This window comes from Anguilla rostrata, chromosome 6 (genome assembly GCF_018555375.3).
Source record: "Anguilla rostrata isolate EN2019 chromosome 6, ASM1855537v3, whole genome shotgun sequence".
NCBI lineage: Eukaryota > Metazoa > Chordata > Actinopteri > Anguilliformes > Anguillidae > Anguilla > Anguilla rostrata.
Window position 1 is genome coordinate 19,665,269 of NC_057938.1, and position 27,164 is coordinate 19,692,432.

A 27,164-nucleotide genomic window follows, 5' to 3' on the forward strand; every position below is an offset into this window, starting at 1 on the left:
ATAACCAAAAAAAAAGATTTGCATTATAATACTGATGAAGTGCAAAACCTGGTGAGCGCTAACAAATCTCTGTGTTGAGTTTTATAGTTGATCTGTCTTATTAATTGATAGATTTTGGTGCAGGAATAATTCAGTTGCTGACTGTAAAATGTACAAATATGTGAATAATAAGGAAAGGGGTGTGGTTGTTGCAGTCCTCCTCATATGCTGGGCAACCAGTCAGCCACACATTTATATATAAAACGTCCTACTGATGTTTTCTGTTTTGGCCAAACCATATTTAACTGGCTTGTAGTTTTGCTGTGTGCCAATTTCCTGTACATACGTATTAGAAATTACATTTTCAGTGAGATTAATGAGCGGAATTCATTCTTAACTGTAGAATATCCCAAAGGTAAATGGCTTTTATTTGTTCGTTTTTTTGTTGTATTTGAGTTTTGTTCATTCTCTCTCTTTTCTCTTTGATATGCTTGCTTGACCATGTTAACGAGCCGCGACCACATCCCATCCACTCTACCTTTGCCCTCTCTTTAAATGCCCTCCTTATCACTCTCCCCCTTCCCTCTTGCCATCAGACAATCACCCTGGCACCACACCCATCCATCAGCTTGCCACCGCCTCCTTCCCCAACCCCGGCGCCCCTTCCCACGAAACCAAAAGTAAGTTCTCTTCTGCACTTCCAGAGAACCAACGCAACCCAAGGCACCGCACTAACCCCCCCTTCTTCCTCAAGCACACTGTCTGTTGACCAGGGCCTGCATTTACCTCTGTTTGGGCCTGTATTTTTGTGTGTCAGAAACTCTATGGTTGCACTGTGGCATTATGGGAGTTGAAGTGAACAATGCAGGCTATTCATTTTTGGGAATGAAAACTGGAGGTGGCGTGATAAAGTGTTTCACACTCGAGAGGATGCAACACCTTTCAGGCCAGGGACATTTTAATTTTTGCTCAGGGCTTTTCCAGGTGTTGTGCTTCTAGAATTTTCTCTGTTCAAAGACCCTGTGCAATCACTTTCTTGCATTTAAAATGTTCAATGAAGTGCAAATTTATAAACGGGAAAATCATAACATTTTATATTGATGTGGAGTATGTCCTGAGAGTCATGAGAGCAGGTGGTCTGTTCTGGGAGTGCAAGTCTTGCCACTGCTTGGCAACATACAAAATGGAGACACTACTGATTGGTTAATATGTACTTGCGTAAGCATTAAGCATAAGTGCTACAACAGACCTACACTAAATTCTCCTGTAGTGGGCAGTATAAGACCATTAATTTCACAATTTATAAAAATATTTTGAGATCCCAGCTGAATGTAGTCGGTGAAGTAATAGCATCCTTGTGTTATGTATATATAATTTAAAAAAAAATTTTTATTATGATTTTGATTGCACAGGGTCTTATAAATACTGCCTGTGCCCCCTCCTCCCACATCATATCAAATTGTATTTGTCATAAAATATATTTTTTGTATTCAGCTCAATAGTTTTGCTGTGTTTCCTATTATAACTCGTAGAATACATTCTGTTGCTTTTCATACTAGCATTGACAGATAATAGTTGAAATATTCATATCTTTAGCTATAAATGGAATGTACTTGATTCCTATACGTGGGACTAAGAGTCACTATTTTCCCGTGGCATGGCTGTGGGCAGTATCAGTCACTCTGAACAGGAAGTTCAATGAACAGGTTAAACAGGTGAGCTTCTGTCGCAAGGAATTCGATAGAATTTCTGCTGCGGCCAACAAGCTGTTCTGTAATTGGTCCTATTGCAGAAGGCATTCATGACCGCTAGGTTGCGCTAAAGAGCTTTGCCTACAGAGCAATTTTGTGGGAGTGGGGTCATTACCAATATGTTCAAGCTTCAGTAAGTATTTGCTTTGGCATCATATAGTTCCTAACATTTATTCATGCATTCATCCATCAGTCCTGGTCACTTTCACCGGTCATAGTTTCATAGACGAACATGCAGTATCAGGACACCAGAAAGGATCCTTTAAATGAGATCTTCAATCGCATTTAAAATTTAAGCGGCATGATCATTGTTTCTGTGTGTACTCGTGGAGACCTAAAACAGGGGCCTGAACCTGAAGTGAATGAAGCCATCTCATGATGTCCTAATGATGTTGCATTGACTTTGCAGCAAGGTGACATGGTGCGGACTCTGTGGTAACGATGCTGCGAGGACATTATGCACGAGCTGAGGATGCGGCGGGCTATTTATCAGCTGTCAGTGCTCTTGTACAGAACAGCCCTCTGCGCGCTTCATCATGATTACGTTCATTGGGGGCACAATGCATCTAATGGTGAATGATAATACATCGCAAGGGACGCAGTCTATGATTCATGGTGCAAATTTGTACTAAAACAAACATATTGGGCCCTGGAATTATTGCTAAATTGATAGTGAAACAATGCTTAGCTTGCCTATCAACCTACCAATATTTATCTGCCGTCAGGTCGGATAAGCACTGGAGGGCCTTGCATAATTTGGGAGAGACACACTTGTGAAATCTTTGCCTTGTAAACAAGGTATTTCTCCTTGTGTTGAAGGATACTTGTGCCACTTCCAGGAAATGTTTACACACACACACACACAAGAATTTATTGGTATACTTGTGAGGACTTCCCATTGACTACATTTATTCCATAACCTCTAACCCTAACCCTAACCCTAACCCCAACCACTACATGCCTAACCTTAATCCTAACCTTAACCTAATTGTAACTCTAACCATAAGTCCTAACCCTAAAACAGCCTCTTGAACTTGTGGGGACCAGCAAAAGGTCCCCACCTTGTGTAATTTTCCTCCTCTTTCTATCCTTGTGGGGACATTTGGTTCTCACAAAGATAGTAATACTTGTCCACACACACACACACACATTCACATGTATATGAATTTTACTGAAAGTAATTTATCCTTACAAACAAGGTCAGTATGAGAGATATGATAATGCAACAAAAAGAAAGCATTATCATGGCTTTTGTAATTGGCTTATCTAGTACATGTACTGTATTTGGGAAATCCTACTCTCCAAATATTTGGTGAAATATGCAAACAAATGATTGCTCACATATTTCATAAATTAATATCCTACCTTGCCCCTGGTGTCTTATTGTTGCACTAATTAGAGTTAATCTCTGATGTGTAAATGGTTTCCTTTGTAAGTAAGTCACAAAGGACTCTGGTGAAATCGGTCAAGGACTCTAGGCTGTTTTGTGTAGTTTTATGAGGCTGTACATAGCTGTGCCTTGCAGTGCTAGTATTGTTATGTCTTCAATCAAAGTTTTATGTACACAACTATGAATCACTGCCTTTATTCCTTGTTTTCCATCCATTGTGATTCACCATTATGTGAAACAGACCTGGGTCAGATACGTATTTATTCTGGATTCAAATACTTTTCTACGCTTTACTACTCTTGTCTGGTGTATTGGGACCAATGAAATGCTCTCAAAAAGTGCAAACCCTGCCTTCTGGTCATATTGGCAGGCTCAGCTGCACCAGGCAAGATCTATAGAGCACAGAAAAGTATTTGAATCCAAAACAAATACGTATTTCACCCAGTTCTGGTGTGAAACGGGGTCATCAAATGGAACTCTTTACTCATACGTTTGTGTTTCTTTTCTTCCCGTAATGTGTGCTTGTGTGTGTGTGTGTGTGTGTGTGTGTGTGTGTGTGTGTGTGTGCATGCGTATATGTGTGCGTGCACGTGTGTGTCCTCAGGTTGCCCGTCTCTGCGCATTGAGAAGAACGACCTCAGGAGTGTGTCTCTGTTGGAAGCCAAAGCGAAGGTCAAAGACATTGCCATCTCCAGAGACAGAGTCACTCTGTGCGACGTTCTGCAGGAAGGTACTCCCCCTTCTGGCTCACCTCTGAACTGTCCGTTTACAAGCACACGCATGCACACACGCATTAAACATGCTCAGTTAATTAAAAAACAGGAAAGGAAGTTCCAACAATCACTATTCTCCTGTACAGACACTATACCAGATATTCCCCTACCCCCCTCTCTTTCTATCTCTCTCTCCCTCTCTTTCTTTCTCACTCTTTCTGTTTTACTGTCTCTCTGTCTAACTCTTTGGCCACCCCTCCCTTCTGTGGACCTTGGCTGGTGGCCAGAAGAGGACATCAGCATCCTTTGCCATGGTGCAGCATGCTGGTGATCTCTGATGCCAACACACTGCACCACTGACAAAAGTGCATTGGGAAACGCAAGCAATTTATCTTCTTGCCACTGTTCCAAAGACATACACTTGATGCAACATTTTACGCGAGACTCATTTTCACGAACAATCTTCCCCTTTCATTGTCTCCTAATTTATTAGGAGCGTGGGTCTGACAGGCCTTTATTACGGGCCTGCTGCCGCCTGCAGGTTTTGTGTAATCGCGGGCAGTCTGCCGAGGGAGTGCGCCCTTCTGCAGGCCTATACTCCAGCCCCTCACCCGCCTTCATTAATTTTACTGTGCAGCCACATTCTTTCGCACTGCTTGAGATTTTGAGAGAGTTCTACACACACACACACACACACACACACCCACAAATGTAGTTGTGCACACATTTATGCATGCACTCGTGCAAATTTATATAGACATGCACACCACGTGAAGGCCAGTGTTTGACCAACTGTTCTGAATTAAGACCCCAACTAGAACGCTCCTCTTCCTCTCTTCCCTCTTCCCTTGCTGGGGAGGGCACACTTGGGATGGAAGGGTGGGCCGGTTATCCTGGGTTATGCAACCAGGTAGCGCTGACTAGGCGGCAGGTCCCCACAAGCCCTGAAACACCGGAGCGGGAGTGTGTTTAATAGTGACCCCCGCCTTGGCTGTAGAAACAGTCCTGTCGAAACCTGCCCAGGCAGCGCCCCGAGGTCTGTACCGTGTAGTTTACATTGGGGTTTCAGAAGAGCAGTTTATGTGAAGGGTAATTCAGCATTTCATTTTTACTCAATATCCTGGAGCAGCAGGGGGAGAATGTGCAGTCTCCTCTTGTGCCTGAGTTGCTTTTGCGTCAGACAGCGGTAACTAAATTTATGATCACCAAACTCGATGCAGGTGTTTCGAAAGTTCTTTTTTTTTGGAATGTCTGTGGAATGTTGTTTGTTTTTTGGCTTTTTTATTGATAAATGTTGACCTCCCTCAAGAATGCTTGCATGATGGCTCAGGTTCTCAAATTAGAGTCAGCATAGTAGACCTAGGAGGTTCTTGGAAAGTGGGAGAAAGTGTTTTTCTTTTAAAAAGTTTGGCCATTTTAGCAGGAACTTGAGTGAAATCTTTTTTTTTTTTTCGAGCAGAGCCCTGATGCTCCTCCCCCACGCCCAGTGTCTTCAACCTTTTTTAAATTATTTTTTAAAATAAACTATGAAGTCCCATTGGGTTTTATCGTAAATGAGCTCCAAATGATTGTGAATTAAGCTAACTCGTCCAATGTTAATACCTGCTAAACTTGCTCGAACCAATCAGATTCCGGGTAAACCAATTTCTCAAACTGTAACTTCCCTCTTCAGACACTATAGACAGAATATGGCTTGAACCTGTATTAAGGTTCTGCATTAAGTCAAAATTTGTGAGTGAGACCTAACCAGGAATGGGCTAGGGCTACAAACCAGCCCGAAAGAAACAAACCTGCTTTTTATCCGTGATACAAGGACATGGTACAATGATGCAAAGAGAGAAAAGTGTGCCTCTTTCTGGCGTCCGTCCGTGTAACGAGTCTTCTCCTCCTCCCTGGCAGGGACGTTTGGGCGGATCTTTCACGGCATTCTTCTGGACGAGAAGGACCCCAGCAAGGAAAAGCCCGTCTTTGTGAAGACAGTGAAAGGTGCGTGCTTCTCGAGCAACTGGAGTCCTTTAACCTTCTCACATTGACTCCCATCTTCTGCTGGGCAACAAAAAGCTTCTGCATGAAAATTGTAATTTAATTTAAATTATTTATCTCTCTGCATGAATGTATATTGACATGTATACACACACGTGGTTCAAGGTTACTGGAAATGCATCGTAACTAAAATGGAGCATGATATGGGTGGTGTGTGCTGGCATATAGGTCACAAAATTACCAGCACAAGTATGATTGAAAACTATAAAAATCATTTTTATGTTTTATGTCTCATTGCAAACCAGCCACAGGTGAAATGTACAGAATTGAGACATGGTGATTTTGCTGTTGTGATATGGGAGATACATGTTTTTCTTGGAAAGTATTACCTGCGGGTGTCTGTTCTTGTCAGTCACAATCTGTGCCACGTGCAAAAATGTTTTTCTTGGCCTTTGCTCTATCAATCAGTCTTCTCCCAAAACTCTTGTAGCACCGTTCTTGCTTGAAGGCAAGCAGGTTTGCTAGTTTTTCTTGAAGGCGGTTCTGGTAGACAGTGCACTCACATTGATTCCTCAGCTAAAACACTTGCGACCCTCGCTTCCTGCGTTCTGTGCAATAGTGGAATTACAGTCTTACCTAAATGCTTGACTGAACTTGCACACCTGAATGTAATCGAGCGAAAGGTGGCGTGCCGCCTGGTATGTGAGCTACTGGCGACTCTGTAATTTGGCTGCATTGCAGACGTATGCAATGCTCTGTCTGTACAAAGGGTTGCATTCTCTTTTGAGAAAGAGGAGACCTGCAGGCTTGTGTGTTACATAACATTGCTGGCCGTTAGCAGACTCTTATCTAGAGAGACTTCCACAGTTTTACATAGCTTCTATTTGCAGGATATATACTAATTCAGGTTAATGACTTCGCTCAAGGGTACAATGGCAGTACCGTACCACGGAATTGGACCTGCACCTTTGACATATATGCCAAATCTTGTACCAGTCATCTCATGGTTGGTCAGGACTAACTGGGGGCCCATCAGAGACTGTGTGGGTCTGGATTGCCTCCCAGTTGTGGGTTTTCAGTATGTAGCTGTTGGAGTGTTCTGCGGAGGGAGAACCGTGAGATTCGCCAGGCCCGACAGTCCCACCGGCACCGCTCCACACCGCTAGGGTGGGTCCATGCCTGGTCGGACAGCGTGGGTGGGCTCCCCCATGCCTCCTTTGCCCGCCCAGCCCCAGGGATGCAAAACAAAGCTCATTCACTCCAGCTGCGGTCAGATGCCCAAACCCCACGAGGGGATACAGTCGGCCTCTATGAACCGGGCCTCTAGTCAATCTTGTTTGTTTAGTCTTTTTGTCGAAAGAATAGACGAAACAGAGAAAAGCAACGTGTCTGTGGTTCTTGGGGAGCACAAGAGCACATTCTGTGCTGGGCTGTAACCTCCGACCAGGGCAGTATGGCTGAGGGACTGGACTACACTGCGCCCTCGAGACCCTGGGTGTAATGTGCACCGGCACAGTCAGGATAAGCCACTGTGTTGTGTTCTACCTTGATTCATAGTGGGTGACTCCAGTTCAAATGAGAAAATGGTTCACTTCGGTTTTGCTTCATACATATTACTCCCAGCAGCGAAAGTTGCATGTTCTTCTTGACCATGCCATATAATACACATACTGAAAGCATGCTATACAAGCATTTTACAGTAAAGCTTTTCTCCTTTGTTCCTGTGTGAGATATATTGGTTAAAACGCATGCCTTGTAACTGTATTGCCTGTATTGGCTTTATTGGTATTCTGGTACATCAGATCTGAGGGAAATGGGCATGACCACCAGTGACTGTGAGAAAATAGTGTCTGACTCTTGAAAATATAATTCAATTCTCTCTCCCTCTCTCTCCTTTTCTCTCGCCCCCTCTCTTTCTCTCTCAGACCATGCCTCAGAGGTGCAGGTGACAATGATGCTGACAGAAAGCTGTAAGCTTCGAGGCCTACACCACAGGTGAGTTCGCTCGGGCCAGACTGACTGCACACAGATGCAGTAGACTTCCTCACCAAGAGCACCTTTAGCCTAGTAATGCTAGCTGGCAGTTTATGTCAGGTGACAAACTAAACACTGGCAAGATTAAGATGTGCATTTGACAGATTTTAATAGGAATTAATTTTCTGGATTCCCACTGTTGCAGGTATGTGCAACACACTGGCAATTAATCTCTCTCATGATATTTCTGAAGGTCTCCATGGACAAGTCAAAACATAACCCTCAAAATATCGTAATCATGCATTTTGTTAAACAATTTTTTTCCAAATTGTGGCTGGGATGTTGGCTCATATATTACAATGACATGGTATTCATTTTGTTTTACAACATAATGACTGAAGATTGAAAAATCTTGACAGTATTGTCATTGTTTAGAGGTGAACTGTCAGTAACAATTGTAATCATTGATATTGTGCTTCATGGAAGAAGTAGTAGTCTGACATTTGCACTATCTTGATTTTTAATCTTGAGTCAACTGTGTTGTATCAACTTTGACATTTCCCGTACAAACTGTCCTGGTATCTGTAACTCATGCCAGGAAAGCAAAAGGGTGCTTTTTCATTTTTACTTTTTGAGTTGTCTCTGGTTTTACTGCTGTGGTTTTTAAATGTGGAGAATAATCCACATTAATAATCATCCAATAATAAATATCTTTTTTAACACTCCACACTTGATTTTATTTTTTCTTGTTATGAAACTCAATGTTAACTTCTAGGTGAGAAACTCAGTGTTGAGTTCTAGGTGAGAAACTCAGTGTTGAGTTCTAGCTGAGAAACTCAGTGTTGAGTTCTAGGTGAGAAACTCAGTGTTGAGTTCTAGGTGAGAAACTCAGTGTTGAGTTCTAGGTGAGAAACTCAGTGTTGAGTTCTAGGTGAGAAACTCAGTGTTGAGTTCTAGGTGAGAAACTCAGTGTTGAGTTCTAGCTGAGAAACTCAGTGTTGAGTTCTAGGTGAGAAACTCAGTGTTGAGTTCTAGGTGAGAAACTCAGTGTTGAGTTCTAGCTGAGAAACTCAGTGTTGAGTTCTAGCTGAGAAACTCAGTGTTGAGTTCTAGGTGAGAAACTCAGTGTTGAGTTCTAGGTGAGAAACTCAGTGTTGAGTTCTAGCTGAGAAACTCAGTGTTGAGTTCTAGCTGAGAAACTCAGTGTTGAGTTCTAGCTGAGAAACTCAGTGTTGAGTTCTAGCTGAGAAACTCAGTGTTGAGTTCTAGCTGAGAAACTCAGTGCTGAGTTCTAGCTGAGAAACTCAGTGTTGAGTTCTAGCTGAGAAACTCAGTGCTGAGTTCTAGCTGAGAAACTCAGTGTTGAGTTCTAGCTGAGAAACTCAGTGCTGAGTTCTAGCTGAGAAACTCAGTGCTGAGTTCTAGCTGAGAAACTCAGTGTTGAGTTCAAGCTGAGAAACTCAGTGTTGAGTTCTAGGTGAGAAACTCAATGTTGAGTTCTAGCTGAGAAACCCATGTAACACGTTTGCCTGAGTATTTAGCACACCTCAGAAATAAGGCCCTCTGTGAATGCTGCAGCCAAGAGCCTTGGAGTTTCCACTCCCTAAAGGTGTATTTATCTCAGTAAGTAATAATCAATAGTACATTTATGTGCATCTTTCAGGCAAAGACTTGCAGCTGGAAAAAGAGGAAATTAAAGGATCAAGTAAAATAAGTTTTATTCAGCTTTTGGCTTGCCCTTGATTCACCCTGAGTGCTACACGTTGGCGGTTCTGCCTACTTTAAGCTCTTGTGGTGCCACACAAGAATTCTCAACCTGAATGCTATGACATTTCCTCACAGTTTTTGTAATACACACAGGTGTATTGCAACACAAGCATGTTTTGCAGCCGCTCTCTTGTAGGGGTGCGGTGCTCGTCTGAGATCTGTTTACCTTTGTCTTTGTCAGTCAAAGTCCCCAGTGATCAGAGATCAGTGGCGAGAAAGACTGTTGTTGTCGTGCAAATTCTCCATTGAGGGCGGCTGTGGTTTCTCTTCAGCCTTCCCCAAGGGTCCTCACACGGAGCTCCCCGCGATCGCGGCCGTCCTCACAGAATGCCCGACTCGGGCCGAGCCACTCTCCGTCTCCGGTCACGCATCCTCGCGCCTGTGGGGAGAGCCGTTGCCCCGAGCGACGGGCCCCTGCGGAGCAGAACTATAAAAGTCACACACCCCTGTTGCAGGCTCCCACGGGCCTAGTTTCCCTTGCCTTTATAAGCCAATTAAACTGTGCGAACCAACCGCAGTGCCACCTTAAGGCAGAGTCATCTAATTGGACCAGACTTCTGTATAGGAATACGTGTGCGGGTGCTCTTAGGACTGCCCCTACAGCAGTAAAACTCTTTATTAAATCCGTAGGCTAATTGTTTATGGGACATTTACAGGCACTGGAGCAGCTTTAAGGGGATTAAGGGTTGTTGTTTAGAAAATTAAGCCAGTGCCCCTGTCAAGCATGTTGTTGGACGCTCCTACATTTTATTGGCCACCCTTACCGTCCCACTGCGCACTCGGTATGTCTGTGCATTTCATTTTCGCTTACTTTTGACCTTCAGAGAAAATTCGTGAGAATTTATGGCTCTGTCGGGGGTGGCCATATAGAGCATGCCAGGAAAAAAAAAAAAAACGTCTGCTCTGCCCTCTGTATATTATAAAGGCAGTTACCTAGTTGCACATGCTTACCATTTCCACATCACAGGCTCTTCTTTTGAACTGTCCTTTCAATAGCTACTTTCACAAATGGCACATGGAGCATTGATGTTTTAACTGTTCTGGTGATGCTAGTGGCTTCTCTTGTTCACACAACTAACAAAGCGACCATTTTATTTTAACGGCTTGATAGCATTCACACGTGACAGTGGCCATAATTGTTGTCTGAACAATTGGCTTTCAAATATTTGAAAAGGACTATGGAAGTAGGTCAAGAGCATAACCAAGTTTTATACAGTCCGAATGGGGTATATTTTTGTTTGACTTTTTATTACTAGCCAGAGAAGCTAGCCAACGTTAGATAGCTTGCTACCAAAGAAAAAGTAAATCATAACAGCTAACGTCCTGCTACATTTTAAAATCACCGTAAACTTATGGAAACTATACATTTTGTGTAACATTTTTGTGTAATGACAAGCACGTGTGAGCATGTGTGACTGACACCATGTAGCGTACTGTGTAGCTAATTAGCAAGGTAGCAAGCACATTTATTTGGGGTACATGCTCTGTTTGCTGTATTTTTTTGCAGTAATAAGAAACAACGTATCTGGATGGATGTCGAGTCAAGTTGTGCAGTGAATGTTATTTGAATGTTATGGCTTTGTTAACAAATGGAACGCATATGAACGTAACGTTTCCATTAATGTTCCTCAGTCTTGAGCCGGCAAATTTCTGGAGCAGCTATTCCAGAATGCCGACTCCAGCTCTTATTCATACCGCTAAACTCTCTTGTGCGATTTCAGAAAAACGCAGCATGTGTGAAAAGGTTTAGTCACAGGAACTTAACTTCAAGGAAAAGTGGAAGTGAAATTCTTGTTATTTAGCCTTCCTTTGATCTTTGAATGTACTCGCCTGTCCTTTCATTGCCATCATGAGATACACACAGCATTGTGAAATTGGAACTTGACCTAAGGGCTTGTTGCTTAAGGAGGCCCACGTACAAGCTCCCTGTTTCACAACAGTATGGGGGGGAGGGCGGTTTCGGACCAACTGACTTATCTCCGACATCCCACCATTTCCAGGAACCTCCTGCCCATCAGCCACGTGTGCATAGAGGACGGGGAGAAGCCCATGGTGCTGCTGCCCCACATGACCTGGGGGAACCTCAAGCTCTTCCTGCGGCAGTGCAAGCTGGCCGAGGCCAACAACCCTCAGGTGAGCCAGGCTTCGGCCTACTTGCTCCCAGCTCAAGCCACTTCTCCTAAGGTGGGGATCCATCGATCTCAATGCATGCTTCAAAAAGGGAGTCCCTCCCTACCCTTCCAACAGGGAAACTTTAAGCCTGATAACTGCAGCTCACATGGCTGCACACATCAAAAGTGCCAGCATTTTCACTGTTATTTGCAGTTCTTGAATTGTGTTTAACGTTCCTGCAGCTTTATTCAAGAAAATTTGGAACATGACACTGAAACAAATCGTATTATTTACATGGCTATGCACACCTTGAAATTAATTTATTTTCTGCTTCCCTAAATATGTTGAATCAAAGGGAATATTTCACCTGATGCTTACATTCTCCACCTCTAACTGGGCAGCAGGGTTGTATGATGGTTAGGGTAATGGGCCTGTAACTCAGAGGTCCCAGGGTAAGATTTTACCATTGAACAAAATACTGTGTTAGTCACTCTGTATTAGTATGGCTAATAAATGAGAATACAACGTACCCATAAAGTGTATTGCAAGGTGGCGTATGGGTTAACCATAGGGAGGGGGTAGACCACAGTTACGGTAAAGAACGTTTGTGATTTGTGCAGACTTTTGTCAAAGTGAGGACCCTAGCTGCTTTGATCGTTGCGCCATGGGCGTCTTTTGAAGAGCGGCGCCGTATTTTCAACCGTCGAATAACCGCCTCCTTTTTTTTCCTGAGTGAGAAACGTGGGTTGGCATACTGACGGGGAATTGTTTGATGTGTCTCAAAGTGAAGAAATTCCCGTCACCAGACAAAGCGTGTCATTTGAGCCACGGTTAAAGCAGTGTGTGTATGCGTGCATGCGTGTGTTTAAACTCAGATTCCCAGCTCTGATCTTTTCATGTAGCATTCTGGGTAGTTGTTGAGGCTGAAAGCGCTGACCCTCGTAAATCATCAGCTGCTATAGTGTTGCAGTATATATCAAGATATAAATCAGGGTTTGAACAGAAGGAGAGAAAAAATATTAAGCTTCCATTTCTCATCCATCATAGGGTTTATTTGACACAGGGTACCTGGTCATATACATACATACATACATGCATGCGTAGTATCTACATACATACATACGCACATGCAATACATACATACATACACACAGACATACAGTACATACATACATACAGACATAGACACACACAGGCACACACCACATACACACACAGACATGCATACGCGCATACACACGCTTACACAGTTCTGTATCACCTTGAATCGTATAATCAGTTTGTGACTAGTTTTAGATCACCTTAGTCCACAGTGTGGAGGAAAACCTCTTCTTAGGTTCAGTGGGTGAGTCGGCGATGTAAGAATAAAGACTAGAAATTATGTTTTCTTCTAATAACCTTTTTATTCTCTTCAATCAGTAATCCTTTTCATGTATGTAGGCCTACGGGAGGTCTCCAGTACCATAAAGACACATAAGCCGCGTTTCCACCAAAATTACCCGGAACTTTCAGTCCCAGGAACTACTTTACCAGGAACTAAAAGGTTCCTTCAGCCAATGGTTGTCTGCGTTTCCACCGGGGTCTAAAGTACCGCGAAGATTAGGCAAATTAGCCCACTGACGTTGTCGTCGGTCCATCTGTCATATGATTTCTTCTGTAACCCCATACTACCACCGAAGTAGCTTACATTATTTTCTAATAACCGGGACAGCCCGGAGGGGTTTATTCCACTTATATACAACGGGTTACCAACAATGACTATATATGGTTACTTTTGTATTTATTGATTTTCATATATCCTCTCAAACACATTCATTAACAGCAGAAAACATTCACACGTTGTAAACAATTTGCTGTTTTATTACTTTCTCGTCGTCAATTCCATATAGGCTAATCGCAAAATGACAAGAATAGAACGAAAACTCGGACTTGCGTGAAAATGTAAATTAGTAGTGGTACAGCCACCGTTTGCTTTCCTTCGAAGTTACTGCTAGCCGAGCAGAGAAGTGTGCCCTCCAGATGCGAACCATGCACCATAAATGAGTCCATAGTCTTCCTGGTCTTTTCATGGAATTGAAAAATGGCAGTAAAATTGAGTAAAATTACGGCAGTCTGAAAAAGCTAAAGGGAAGATTACTAGAATTAACCTGTTATTTTACCCGGATAAAAAGTGCGGAAGGTGATTTCCAGTTTGCTTGTACTGTATCACCAATGTTAATTATGCAGAACTACCGCATACCTCAAATAACTGTATCAAACGTTTTGAGTCAATTACAACGGGCTAACAAAGAAAATCCGGAAGAAAATATTCAGCAACCGAATTAATCCGTTTGAATGTTTTGGTAGCCTACGTAATATGCTGTCCCAGCACGAATGCTTAGCATTTTATAAAACGAATTCTAAAGCAAGAAAAGAACAGAAGAGCACACATTATAATTCCAAGACGTTGACAGGCTATAACCAAAAGTAGGCTACTGCGCCGCATAACATACAAGTTTGATTTGAAGTTATTATGAAAATAAATTGGTTTGCCGCTGCATATTTTCAAACATGGCGGGTAATGGCGGAAAATAAATACAACACAAATGCTACGAGTACTCGACCAATCAGAAATGTTCAGCGCTGCAAGCTCCACCCAAAAGGTTCCTGTACTTTCGGAAAGTACTACCCCCCGAGCAGGAACGTTTTGGGGGGTAGAACAAAGCCCCCAGAACTAAATTTAGACCCTAGTTCCTGCGGTGGAAACGCACCGAGTTCCTCAAAAGGTTCCTAGTTCCGGGGTATAGTTCCTGCGGTGGAAACGCGGCTATAGAGAGCTTCCTTGCATTATGTTTTACATCCTTTTTATACAACCAGATCTCCTCCTACCCTGATGTATCTTCCCTTTAGAATAACCAATCCCAGCCTAGGTCAAACTTATGTTTCATCAGTTAGTTTAACAATAACTATTATATAATCTTCAATTTTAATCAATGACAGATATTTCACTACACACACTTACAGAGGAATGTATATGCATGACTTGAATAACAAGTATTTGTCCTCATGATTAACAATTGTTCAATCTTCCAGTTCCAAAGTACATGCACTTTAAATGCATTCACTGCATGCTGTAATCCAAATGAAATATTGACTCATATACACACCACCATGTTCTAACAAACTATGTTTATATCATTACCATTGCTGTCATTACTTTGATTTTCATTCATTCATTTTAATAGAATATAATCTATACATTTACTAAATATTGCAAATCAGTTCTTTCTAGGTCAGTATCCTTTCTCTTCTCTTGCAACTCGAAGGTCCTCTGCACAAGACTGTTTCCCAACAGAAGTTACTTACAAAATTCCACTAAGTAAATGTTTACAATTTTCCCTCCTGCAACTGGGGTTCAAAGATTCTCTAGGTAGTATGCATCAGTGTACAAGGAGACCTCTGTCTTTCCTTAATTACAAATTCTTAGACATAACGCAGAATACCTACTGTTCTTCAGTGATCATCCCATAATCACGTACATTTAAATATGTTCTTGATCAGTACAATCTTTAATAAGAAGAAATGTAAAAACATTAAAAGAATGAAGGAGAAACATACTTCCACAACAGTAAGTGTCTTGTGTCCCTTGAGATGTTTTTCCAGGAATCTGACTTGTCTTTTCCTGTATTCCCATCCCTTGAGCAAAAATGCTAGAGACACTTTTTGCTAAGGCAATAGCTATTTGTTTCTGAATGAAACCTCGCATGTTCCCGGCAAATGAACGGTGCTCATGGTTATATTGACGAACCACTTGCACGCGCCAGTCATAATCAGCCACAGGGGCCCGAGTGACGCCGTTTCATTGTGTGAAACGAAATCTCGGCGCATGCAGTTTCCCCCCACTGCCTCATCATATCCTGTTGAAGGGTGGATGGCCTGACGCTGAGCCATGTTTAGGCCTCTGAGTTGGAACGTGGAACGGCAAGAGGGAGTTCCGTCTGTCGATTTGCGTCATCGGGTCTCGGGATCGTGACCCCCCCGCCCCGCCGCCGGCTCGCGGGCCGGTCACGCGTATGATGTAATAACCGCAGTCGGCACGTGGCGGCCTGTGCAGACTCATCAGGCGGTAACGGGGGAGGAGACGAACGACGGGCCGGCGAGTCGCGGCGCGTTTTCCCTCTCCTCGGCTCTGTTTACCGAGCGCACCCCGCACGTAGCGGCGGTCTTAAACAACGGCCATCCCTGTCCCGCGAATCCTCGCTGTCTCTCCTCACTCTTTGGCTCCTCTTTCCCTTTTTCTCGTTTCAACTCTCGACACGTCTGCCCGTTGTGTTTTTTTTTTTGTTGCCAACGGCCTCGATGACCTTTTTACGGCTGCCGCCTTTTCTCGTTTCCCGCTCTTTTTCCCCTCTCGGTCTCACGCTCGCTTTCTCTCCCCGCTGCCGTCCGTCCAGGCCGTCTCCCAGCAGGACCTGGTCCACATGGCCATCCAGATATCGTGTGGAATGAGCTACCTGGCTCGCAGAGAGGTCATCCACAAGGACCTGGCGGCCAGGAACTGCGTGTGAGTACACTCAATCGTTCAAAAAAAATCAAACTTTATTTATATGTCACGTATAAGTAAATGCAGTTCAAAGTGCTTTTCATAAAAATGACAAATGCAGTTGACAAGAAATGTGAGTCTATACCTTATGTTTCGATACACCGGCTGCTGTTTCTTGTTGCCCTTCGTCCCAAATCCTCTAGGCCTCTGATCCGGAAGGAATAGTGTGTATGCTAATGACTCAGGAGTCTTAGTAGCAATGATATTACTATAGTCTCTCAGTCTTTACAGTAGTAATTTACAATGTCTGCTTTGCCAGTTGCCGTAGCATGCATGCAGCCTTCTCATACCCAGCTGCTGAAGCAATGCACTGTTAAGTGTCCAGTTCATCACTCCGAATAAACATGGAGTTTTCATTTCTCAGCCTGGTTAAATAAAAGTAAAATAAAATATATACCAGGTTAACAGTGGCTCAGCAATTGCCATTTCCTTTGCAGTCGATAATTTGTTGTAACAATCTTCAAAACGGTGTTATCAATATACGTTTGACTTAGCTACTCTGAAAAGCCTTTTATGCCTAAACCTGTTTACTTTATTAGTTATAGCATTTATAATCTGTTGGCATGGAAAGTCATGGAAAAGTGATGCAATTTTGAGTGGCCCCAGTAATGGGAACCCTGTAAATGGGAACCCTATGTGTAGTGCGTCAGGTACTGCTCTGTTGTTGTGTAGTGGAGTGTTGGGTCTGCGTGTTAAGTGCCCCGGTCCCGTCCTCTCCCGCAGCATCGACGACAGCATGCAGGTGAAGATCACGGACAACGCGCTGGCCCGGGACCTCTTCCCCATGGACTACCACTGCCTGGGGGACAACGAGAACCGGCCCGTGCGCTGGATGGCCCTGGAGAGCCTGCTCAACAACGACTTCTCCAGCGCCAGCGACGTGGTGAGACCCCAGGCCCGCGATTCAGGCCGCACGTGTGCGATTCAGCCTGCGTGTGCGATTCAGGCCGCATGTGTGCGATTCAGCCTGCGTACATGATTCAGCTCGCGTGCGATTCAGCCTGCGTGTGCGATTCAGCTCACGGCATTCGCCCGCTGTGCGATCACTGCATGATCAGCTCACGTGCGATTCAGCCGCGTGTGCGATTCAGCCTGTGTACATGATTCGGCGCACGGCTCAGCCGCGTGTGCGATTCAGCCTGCGTTGCTTTAGCTGGTATTCAGCCTGCGTACATGATTCAGCTCATGTGCGATTCAGGCCACACGTGTGCGATTCAGCCTGCGTGTGCGATTCAGCTCGCGTGCGATTCAGCCTGCGTACATGATTCAGCTCACGTGCGATTCAGCCCGCGTGTGCGATTCAGCCTGCGTACATGATTCAGCTCACGTGCGATTCAGCCCGCGTGTGCGATTCAGCCTGCGTACATGATTCAGCTCACGTGCGATTCAGCCCGCGTGTGCGATTCAGCCTGTGTACAGATTCAGCTCCGGCTCAGCCGGTGTGCGATTCAGCCTGGTACATGATTTACTCAGCATCAGCCGCTGTGCGATTCAGCTGCGTCATGATTCAGCCGGTGCGATTCGCCGCGTGTGCGATTGCCCACGCCATGTTACGTCGTCCGCTTCACCTCACAACATTCAGCCAATCGATTTAATAACGTCTGCTTATCGCTGCTGGCTGGAAATGAGTCACGACTCAAGTGATTCACTGATCCTGATGTTTAGTGGTATGAATAAGACGAGGACAACTACTTAAAGTTTAGAAATACGTGAATCATTTTCAGTCAAAATGGTGGAGCAGTTGGTTGCTTTGCAAAATGCATGGAGGTATATTACATGCAAACAGGTGAGCAACTGGCATTGGGTGAAACAACTAGGCTGCCTGTTTAACATGTGTGTTTAGGGGATTTAGCAGATGCTCCTGTCCAGAGAAAAACGCAAAGCTTACATTTTACAAGCTGTCCGTTTATACGGCTTCATATTCAATTTAGGATAAGGTGTGTGTGGTGCGTGGTGGTGGTGTGCGTGCTGCGTAGTGCGTGTGTGTATTAAGATATATCTAGAAGTGGAATTGTAACTTCAGGTTCAGTTCCCAAGTGAGGCCCTAAATTGCTTCAGTAAATATCCAACTGCACCAGTAGATTGTATGAAACTGTAAGCTGTTAGCTGCTTTGAATGAGAACAACAGCTAAATGTAAAAATAAATGTGCATTGTAGGCTGGATATTTGTGTAGTTGTATATGGCTTATAGAAATGATAAAATGTACGATGTGGAATGACCTCATTGAAATGAACCTGTTCTCAGCACAACATTGCAGCACGGGACCTCACATGGTCTCAGGCGCAGTGTTGGCTCGCCGGTATCGTTAGGGGAAGGCACTCCATGTCCCGGTTAACATATGCTCTCCCAGTCCAGCCTAAGGTAGAGCTGTCCCGTAAACAGCAGCTCATGACCGAGAGTTTACAAGTTCACCCGAATTACAGCACAGCGAGTTCCACCGCGAGCTGTCACTTCAGAATGTGAGCGTGCACTTCCTGTGTGCAAACAGGAGTGTTACGCAAATGCAAAAGGTTACCTTAGTACCGCGCAGGATCACTTTGTGATCCACACCTTGGTAGAGCTACACCCACATACTTTGTTACTGTTTGAAGGGCTGTCTTGGCACAGCGAGCCGCAGATTTCATAAGAGCACAGATGCGCGTAGGGTTCGAGTGCCCCTGTCCCAGATTTGCCTTGAATTCCCTGAACTCTTTTTGTAGGCGCCTTCTGAAAGGGTCCATCGTCAAAGGTCGTCAGCTTCGAAAAATTCCTTTTCTTACAGCGAAGGTCGGGAAGCCAGACGAGGGTGTACCTTTACCTGTAAGCGTTCTCCATTTGCTGGGGCTTCGCCTGCCCGTGTACTTAAAAGTAGGGCTGTACTTGACTCTGAATTTCCTCAGACACATTGAATTTGGCCATTCAATACATAGACTATTCATAGACTTTCTGGCAAACAGAAAATGCATTGGAATAGGTTTAGTGCTGATTTAAATCATGTTAACATAGTCAATAAATCAAGAATATATTTTTGAGCATTAAAAATCAATAAATTCTTTAAGAATTTTGCATTTGATGTGAGATTTGAGTTGCTGGTACAGAATGCATTGGGATAATTCAGAATTTGTCGGAAAGAGACAGCACACTGGTATTTCTGGTTCAATAAAGCTCTTATAACGTATTTTGCTTTAAACATTATAACCAAATAAATGTAATGTGCAAATAGATGAACAAATGAATATAATATAATTAATATAAATTAATGGCACTGTCTGCTTTTAAATAACTGACCTCTTGTCTTCAAGAGAATGCTTTATTCTTTATTTCTCTTAATAAATTAAGAAATTAAGCAATTTAAGATTTGAATTCTTTTAGATGAAAATAAATGCAAAGGGTTTAAATTAATTCATGGCATTGTCCGCTTTGAAATAATTAAATATCTCGTCTTCAAAGGGATAGTAGGCTACTTCTGTATTTCTATTTGATTATAAAAACATAATAAATAAGATCTAAAAAACTATCTAAACGGGTGTAAAACAAACTAAACAACTGAATGAAGATTTAAATTATTTAAGGTGAAAAGGCTAACGTTGTATTCAGTGTTCCTGCACAGCAGTAAATCATAGGCCTGTAGAACGAGCGATTACCCTATATTAGCCACAGGGTAGAGGAGTGGTCTTGCTGCTGTCTCATGGTATGCTGTGTTCTTACTTAGCCTGCGTGTGCAGGGAGAGGAACATGCATCCTCATTACTTGAGAGAAGCGAACACCTTCTCCTCGTTTTGGCTTTTCCTGCCAGTTTACCACAGCACCGAAAGTTGTCTCGTGGAATTCTTCTAGCGTGCTCCAGCTAGTCTTGCAACAATATAAAAAAACTGTAATTCCCTTTATTTGTAATTCCCTATTGGACTGTAACCTATATGCATTTTTAGATTCTAGCTGGTTGATTCTGTTTTTGTAATGCACGTTGATTGTTTAAAAAAAACAAAAAAAACTGCTCGACTCGAACCTCAGTCGGCTGAGAGGTATCTGACAGATTATTTGACTCGTCGACTTTCAGCAGGTAGCCCTGCTCAGAAGCCAAAGTAATCTTTAGTTTAATAGTGCAGTGCAGGAGATTTCAGGTGGCAACTGCTCAGTGGATTTAGGACAGCTGCACTGCAGATACCTGAGAATTTACTACTGAATTCCACCTCTACTTCCTGAGAAAAATACTCACCTACGCACACACACACACGTATACTCACACACCCAGGCACATGTAAACAGGCACACTTACACATGCAGTACGTGCATGCGTGTACGTGTGCCTGTGTGCTTACATGTGTGTGTGTGCGTATGTGTGTGCAGGGTTCAGTGGCATTCTGTGTCTTTCCATTTATACCCCCCCTCCCCCCACTTGCGCTCAGCCGCTGTGTTGCGTCGTCCCTGGCACGTTCTTGTAACCCCCCCGCCACCCCGCTCCTCCCCATGGGAGCCCCCGGCTTCCACGAAGCAGCCAATGGACATTCGGCTTCCAGGAGTCTACAACCATAAAACACAGCGACGATGACAGCCAGATAATGGGATGGTGTTTATCGCAAGCGAAGCCTCTTCCAAATCAAGCCTATTGCCTGACTCACAAAGCATTGTATTGCAATTAAGTAACATCTGTGCTCGTATTGTAGCGCTGTATAACAGAGTCTTTGAGGGTGCGCCAGAGCCCCCTCTGAGTTCCATGCATCGCTGGCTTTTTTCAGATGACTGTATCCATGTAATATTTACTGTTTCACTGGTTCTTTTAAGACCGTTTAAGAGACTTCACTCTTTTTTGGATCCAGTCCCATGACTCTCGAAAGCAGTTGGTCCTAATCCGATTCTTCTCAATCTGTTCATTTACCTTTTTGCAGTCAGACGTGTCATCACCGTTGTAACTCTCCATTAAGGGTTGTCGCTTGTTTAAACGCCAGATATACGTACATACTGGTTTCATGTAAGCGTTGTTCAACGTGTTGAATGAGGTGTTAAACAATGTAGTGTTTGTTGTGTTAATCACTGGTTAAATCTAATGAATGCCATAATTTAAAATGTTTACAGGGTTGGCCACACTTTTTATATGCCTTACTGTATGTATTACTTTCGAATTAAGTCTCAGCCTGTGACTTGCATTTACGAACAATAACTGTATTCACAGATGGAGGTGTGGCTTGGCTTGATGAGAGTGTGACCCGGCATCATATGACCTTGTCATCTGACTCTCCCTTATCAGGCCGGTGTTCCTAAGTGGCTATAGAATTTGTCACGGGAATATGGCAAATAAATTACCCGATAACTTGGCAAAGTTCCTCGCCATTGTTCCCCTGGAAACCCTGCATTCCCACGGCCGACCGTAACCCAACTGGCGCCGACGGCCCCCCCGGAGCCCAGCCCCGCCTCCCGCGGGAGCGCCCGGCGACCGCCAAACGACGGCGGGGCGCGGCGGACGGCGGGAGATAAAACGATTTGCTCGTAACGCGATACGGCCGTAATGGAGAGGCGCCCTGCTCCCCGTCCCCGGATACGGCCGCCTCGTTAGCGCTCGTTAGCTGAAGCAAAAGCCGCGCGACGCAGTCCAGAAAGCAGCCTTCTCATTTTTATCATTGTATGTTTTCTTTCCCCCCCCCCCCTGTGCGACGCAGTGGGCGTTCGGCGTGACGCTGTGGGAGCTGATGACCCTGGGGCAGACCCCCTACGTTGACATCGACCCCTTCGAGATGTCCGCCTATCTGAAGGACGGCTACAGAATAGCGCAGCCAATCAACTGCCCAGACGAACTGTGAGTCCCGCCCCTTGAGTTTTTTTTTTTTATTATTTAAAAAAATTTTTTTTTAAACCAACATGCATTGATTTAACTTTTCAAGTATTGGTGTTAGGTCATTTCAGTAGGCCTTCCTTGTGTTCGATATGTGCTGCAGGAAAGTATGAAATGGCACCAATTTTAGGGTCTTGACTCTCCTGTGAACTTTTGGCCCTAAGTAACTGACCGTGACTGTTCTTGTTGACTGCGGTCATCACGACCTATTAGAATACCATCCCCCCCCTCCGAAGAAGCTTTTAGTCTTCGTCCTAATGTTAGCTAACGTTATAAAACAAACATTAAGATGTCATGAACCTAAATTGACACCGTAATGTTTGCCATTTGTTTTGGGTTTGCAATTACAAGGCTGTTAGTTCTGTCTGTCATTGTTGTTTTTCCTATCAACCACTGTGGTTCATGTCTGGATGGTAACGTTGCCATAGAAAAGCCTAGACACGCCCACTGAGCACGTGCTTCGTGCATTATTAACAAGTGTAGACATGGATCACCCAAGTGTAAGCACTCTACCTTTATTTCGCCATTTTTGGCAAGAAAAACATTATTTTGCCTGCATTAATATGCAACATGCATTATCATATACATTAGATACACACATATACGTTAGATACATAATGCTTGCAATAGTGTCCCCAGGCAGCAATATTGCTGGATTAGTTTTATATTTTCCCATAGGAAATAACTTGCTTGAATATTTAATGTTGAAAACTGGCCTGAGACAGGGTTGCTAACAGTTTTTTTTCCCCTTTCCCAGATTTGCGGTAATGGCCTGCTGTTGGGCCCTCGATCCGGAGGAGAGGCCTAAATTCCAGCAGCTTGTCCAGTGCCTCACCGAGTTCCATGCAGCGCTTGGGGCCTATGTCTGAAATCCAGACCCTGGTCGCCTCCCAACTGATGGAGTCTGTGACTGGCACTGCCTCAGAAGAACATATCTACGTTCAAACAGTACCGTGTTACAGAAAGAAAGAGACTTTTTGGAGACCTCTTTTTAGAGACCTATTTTTATTTGCTTTTGTAAAATTTTGTGATTTTTGTATTTTTTATTTTTTGTAGGTAAGAGAACGCATTACGTTTTAAATGCCAATTGAACTTTGGTATGTTGTCAGTTTGGACAAGCTTTTAAGAAAAATAGCTGGCATGAAATTTAAGAGAAGATTATATTTCCTCCCTGAAGTGAAGTTAAATTTTTGGTATTGCTCTTGGAGTGAAACGCATCTTCTCACTTCCGGGAAATATGTTGTGACAATCTGAGATTGCAGCATGTTTCTTTTATTCACATATTTTTTAGTACACCAGCATTCAAAAGTGTAAAGCTACGATGCCATTTTCTGGCCAATGTGTGCCATCTGATTTTATTTTTCAACATATTGGTTTCGAAGTGTTCAATTTTGCGAATTTTGGGGAGGATGGAGGTGGAGCAATATTCTGACCTTATTTGTTTTAGCTTTGATGTTTACTGTATGACAAAAACACCTTCCACAGAGTGAATACTGTGTCAGTAGCGTTGTGCCAAACCAAATGGAAGACCTTGCCTGTGGATCATCACTTGTAATGGGTGACATCACACGTTTGGTCTTTTGAAATACCAGTTGACAGGTTGGACTATAGCAGCCCCAATAGTGTCTGCAGCCTACACTGTTATAAAGCTATAGATAACTGTTATAAAAAGTATAGATGTTATGGGTTGTGCCATCAAAAGGTGCTTAATATGAACCAATCGGAAGACTTTACTAATTTAATGAACTGTTGAAAATGTGTTTTCGCCTGTTACATGGTTGAGGAAACCCATGAATTTCCATCACTCTCATAGGTCATAGGTTGCTCATAATTGAATATTATGTACCACGTATCTACCCTTTACAAATGGACTCTTCATGTCTTTGTGACATCTGAACAGTTTTTGAAATGCACTTGACCCTCTCCTGTGTGCAGTTTGATCACAGACAGCGCCCAGAACTGTATATTTCTATTTTTTTTTTTTACAGGAAAAACAAAAGTGTGCAATGTGTATCTCAGTAAACATATTTCTCATGGAACTGTCTATAAATTCACTCACAAAATGACTCTGTGGTGTTGGCTGACACCATAAACACGGCCATTTTGTCAGCATCGTCCAGTCGGGAATCGTCTCTGACAGAACAAGTATGTTTTATTTGTTGTTCAGACATTCTGTGGTCTCCATTATCCAGGTGTGTTTGTTTTTGGTGACAGTGCAGTATAGTAAAAAGGGCTGCCATTGTACAGTACGTCAAATGCAGCCCTTTGACTTTACTGTGCTTTCCTGTGAATACATTTTGCGCTGCTTTGAATCCAGGTAATTTTGTATTGCAGACATTGGGTAATGTAGGAAGTGGGCACTGTCTGACGAAAGTTTGTTTTCTTTCCCGGCTTGGCATCGCCAGTCCTGCCTTTCAAGTAGCCGCTGTGCCACCCTTGACCAAACTTTTGAAGTTCTAGCCTGCATTGCATTGCAACCCGTAAAACACTACTGCAGTTAGGATACTGTTACTGGTTGCAATAACAGGCCCAAAGCCAGGGGTGGCCAGTCTTAGAGGGCCGGCGTGTATTCAGGTTTTTGTTTCCAATCAGTTACCCTGGCTAAATGAGCTACCTGGCTGTATACACCAGAACTTGTTCACTCGTAGATGAGATCATGTAGGGACACGGGAATAGTCTTCGGCTGTTGTCCATGCGCTCGTCAAGAAATGTATCTAAAATGTCAGATGGTGTAAATGTTACGGCTAATTACATAATTAAGGCCAGAAGTTGGATGAAAACCAGAAGGGGATATGATCCTCATTGCCCACGTCTACTCTAAGCACTTGCTTTGTTATGAGAAGGAAATAATACAATGGTAGCCTGAGGAGCGACTTTATCCCTCCCATTGATTCCTGATAACATATCCAAAGGTGCGTAGTGAGCTCCCTTTTTTATTAGTGTTTTTACTAAATGAGCAGCTCATGCCCCATTATTCACAATTTTCAACACGGCTTTTTTCTGAAGTTAGAGAGCCCCATTTATATCCACTTACGTTTGGTAACGCGTGCTTCTGTAAACAGTAATTATCCTTACCCAATATAGCTGCCGAGCACACAAGTGCAAAACTTTCCATTTGGATAAAAGGCTACCTAATTACTATCTGCTAATGTTATTCCGGAAGCTGCACTCCAAATGTTTAACACTTGAAAACTAAGCTATGATCCCATCACACAATAAAATGATATAATACAAGACTTGAAAGTGAATCAACTCTCACAACTCCCAATCCATTCCATCCTGGCAGAGTGAATCAGTATATTATAACATGTTACAATGTGCAATTATAAACCTATTTTGAAAATGCCTGAAGCACATAACAAAACAAAGCAGTCACTATTATTAGTAATATTAGGAAACTAGAAAATAACTCATTTTTGATTAGCTTTTTCAGAGGCTTCTAATAAGCCTAGAAACAGCCGTCCTATTATGCTTGCAGAAAAAGTCCTGATTTTCATCAGTCAAAATTGTCACTTGAAATTCATTTGATGCCTTAAAGAATTCAGATATTTCAAACTGAATCCCAGTGAAAGGGTTTGGTTGTATTTTCCCAGAATGAAGGGCGATTCTTGAAATGATCTGCACGTTTGGCCAGGTATGTTCCCTGGTTTTGATTTCCACACACAATGTCCCGTCATGCCTTTTAACAGATGGCAATCTACTGCGGACCATTGTTTTTCATTAAAAAGGCGCACCCATAGTTGTTTAAGGGTTGGCACTCATTTCTTCTGATTATCCCCTTGGGGATTGTGCTTTTATGGACCCTTGACAGGCAGGTCCGTTACCCGTGGGAAACATTGTATGGCCAGCACATTTTTTTGGAAAATTTGAGAACAAAATCTGAGAGTAGATTTTAACTTAATATCAAATTAACTTATGGATGTTTACACACAGAGAGTATCTGCTAGACTGGGGGTGCACTTCTGCATAGTAATTGGACATTTGAGAACTACGGAGGTCATCACCAATCAAACTTAAGCATCACGCAACAAGAATGCTCAACGCCTTTCATTCTGTCCTTTGGTTGAAAAATGCTTCATATTTCCCTTCCTGCTGTTACTGCCACAGTATGAAGTAGAAAGATGGAGCAGGAAACTTACCAGGAGTTCTTAGTATGGTTAGTTTCTCTGGCTTGCATTCTTTCTTTGCGTTGATGTGAACAGACCTTCCCACAGCCATGTCCATATACGGTAGTCCTCTTGCAGATTGGAATTCTGTCTTATAAACTGAATTACATTTTGAAATATCTCTTAGAGATGCTTTAGATCAGGATTTCCCAACCCTGTTCCTGGAGATCTGCCGTTTTATTGGTTTTCAATTCAACCCTAATTTGGCACACCTGATTTTACTGATTAGCAGCTCAATGAGATCTCTAGCTGTTCAATGAGGTGTTCTTTGTTAGGGTTGGAGTGAAAACCTACAGGATGGTAGATCTCCAGGAACAGGGTTGGACTGCCCTGCTTTAGATAATCAAGCTAGCAATCACTGTGACCAGACAAATCCATATGGTGAACCACATCAAGCGCTGAAACTGTATTTTATTCAGTTATATTGTATTTGATGTCACGTTTGCCTTTGAACTGGCAAAGCTTTATGAGCCCATTTTCAATGATAATGAATTCCAGGAGCTGAATAGGTCTGTACTGGATATCAGCACTGAAATGTTCTTGCTGTTCTCTACATCAGGCCACAGTGAAGGTGCAACTGCAGAATGTATTTAAAAACTCTGTACAGATGAAGAATGCATTGGCTGGAGTCCTCGAAGAAAGGTGTGTCTTCACAGTGTGCCTTCACATACCTGTGAGCCTGATGTCCCATGGTCACACACTGTCCATTTGCCCCATTTTGGGAGTGGTTACACATACAGTGCACTCCATAATTTTTTGGGACAAACACATTTTTTTCTTGATTTGTCTTTGTATTCCACAATTTGAGATGTGGTTAAAAGCAAAGATTTTCAGTTTTTAGTAAAGGTCAAGGGTATTTTTTTACATTTTGGTTTTACCATGTAGAAATTACTGCACTTTTTATACATAGTCCCCCTATTTTCAGGGCAGCATAATATTT

At 43.2% G+C, this 27,164-nt stretch overlaps 1 protein-coding gene across 2 annotated transcripts in view; it reads left to right on the plus strand.

Annotated features, from left to right (window-relative positions):
• The window catches only part of LOC135256773 (tyrosine-protein kinase RYK-like), a 55,968-nt gene extending 31,871 nt beyond the window's left edge, over window positions 1-24,097 (plus strand). Inside the window, exons 8-16 of one of the 2 annotated variants that reach the window (XM_064338910.1) lie at window positions 576-659; window positions 3,725-3,850; window positions 5,733-5,819; window positions 7,742-7,811; window positions 11,558-11,690; window positions 16,103-16,212; window positions 16,975-17,134; window positions 21,886-22,022; window positions 22,816-24,097. In XM_064338910.1, coding sequence (XP_064194980.1) covers window positions 576-659; window positions 3,725-3,850; window positions 5,733-5,819; window positions 7,742-7,811; window positions 11,558-11,690; window positions 16,103-16,212; window positions 16,975-17,134; window positions 21,886-22,022; window positions 22,816-22,927 — 1,019 coding nt within the window. In that variant the 3' untranslated portion in view covers window positions 22,928-24,097. The remainder of the gene's footprint in view (window positions 1-575; window positions 660-3,724; window positions 3,851-5,732; window positions 5,820-7,741; window positions 7,812-11,557; window positions 11,691-16,102; window positions 16,213-16,974; window positions 17,135-21,885; window positions 22,023-22,815) is intronic. The other variant, XM_064338911.1, reaches the window with a different exon arrangement.
• The last annotated feature ends 3,067 nt before the right edge of the window (window positions 24,098-27,164 follow it).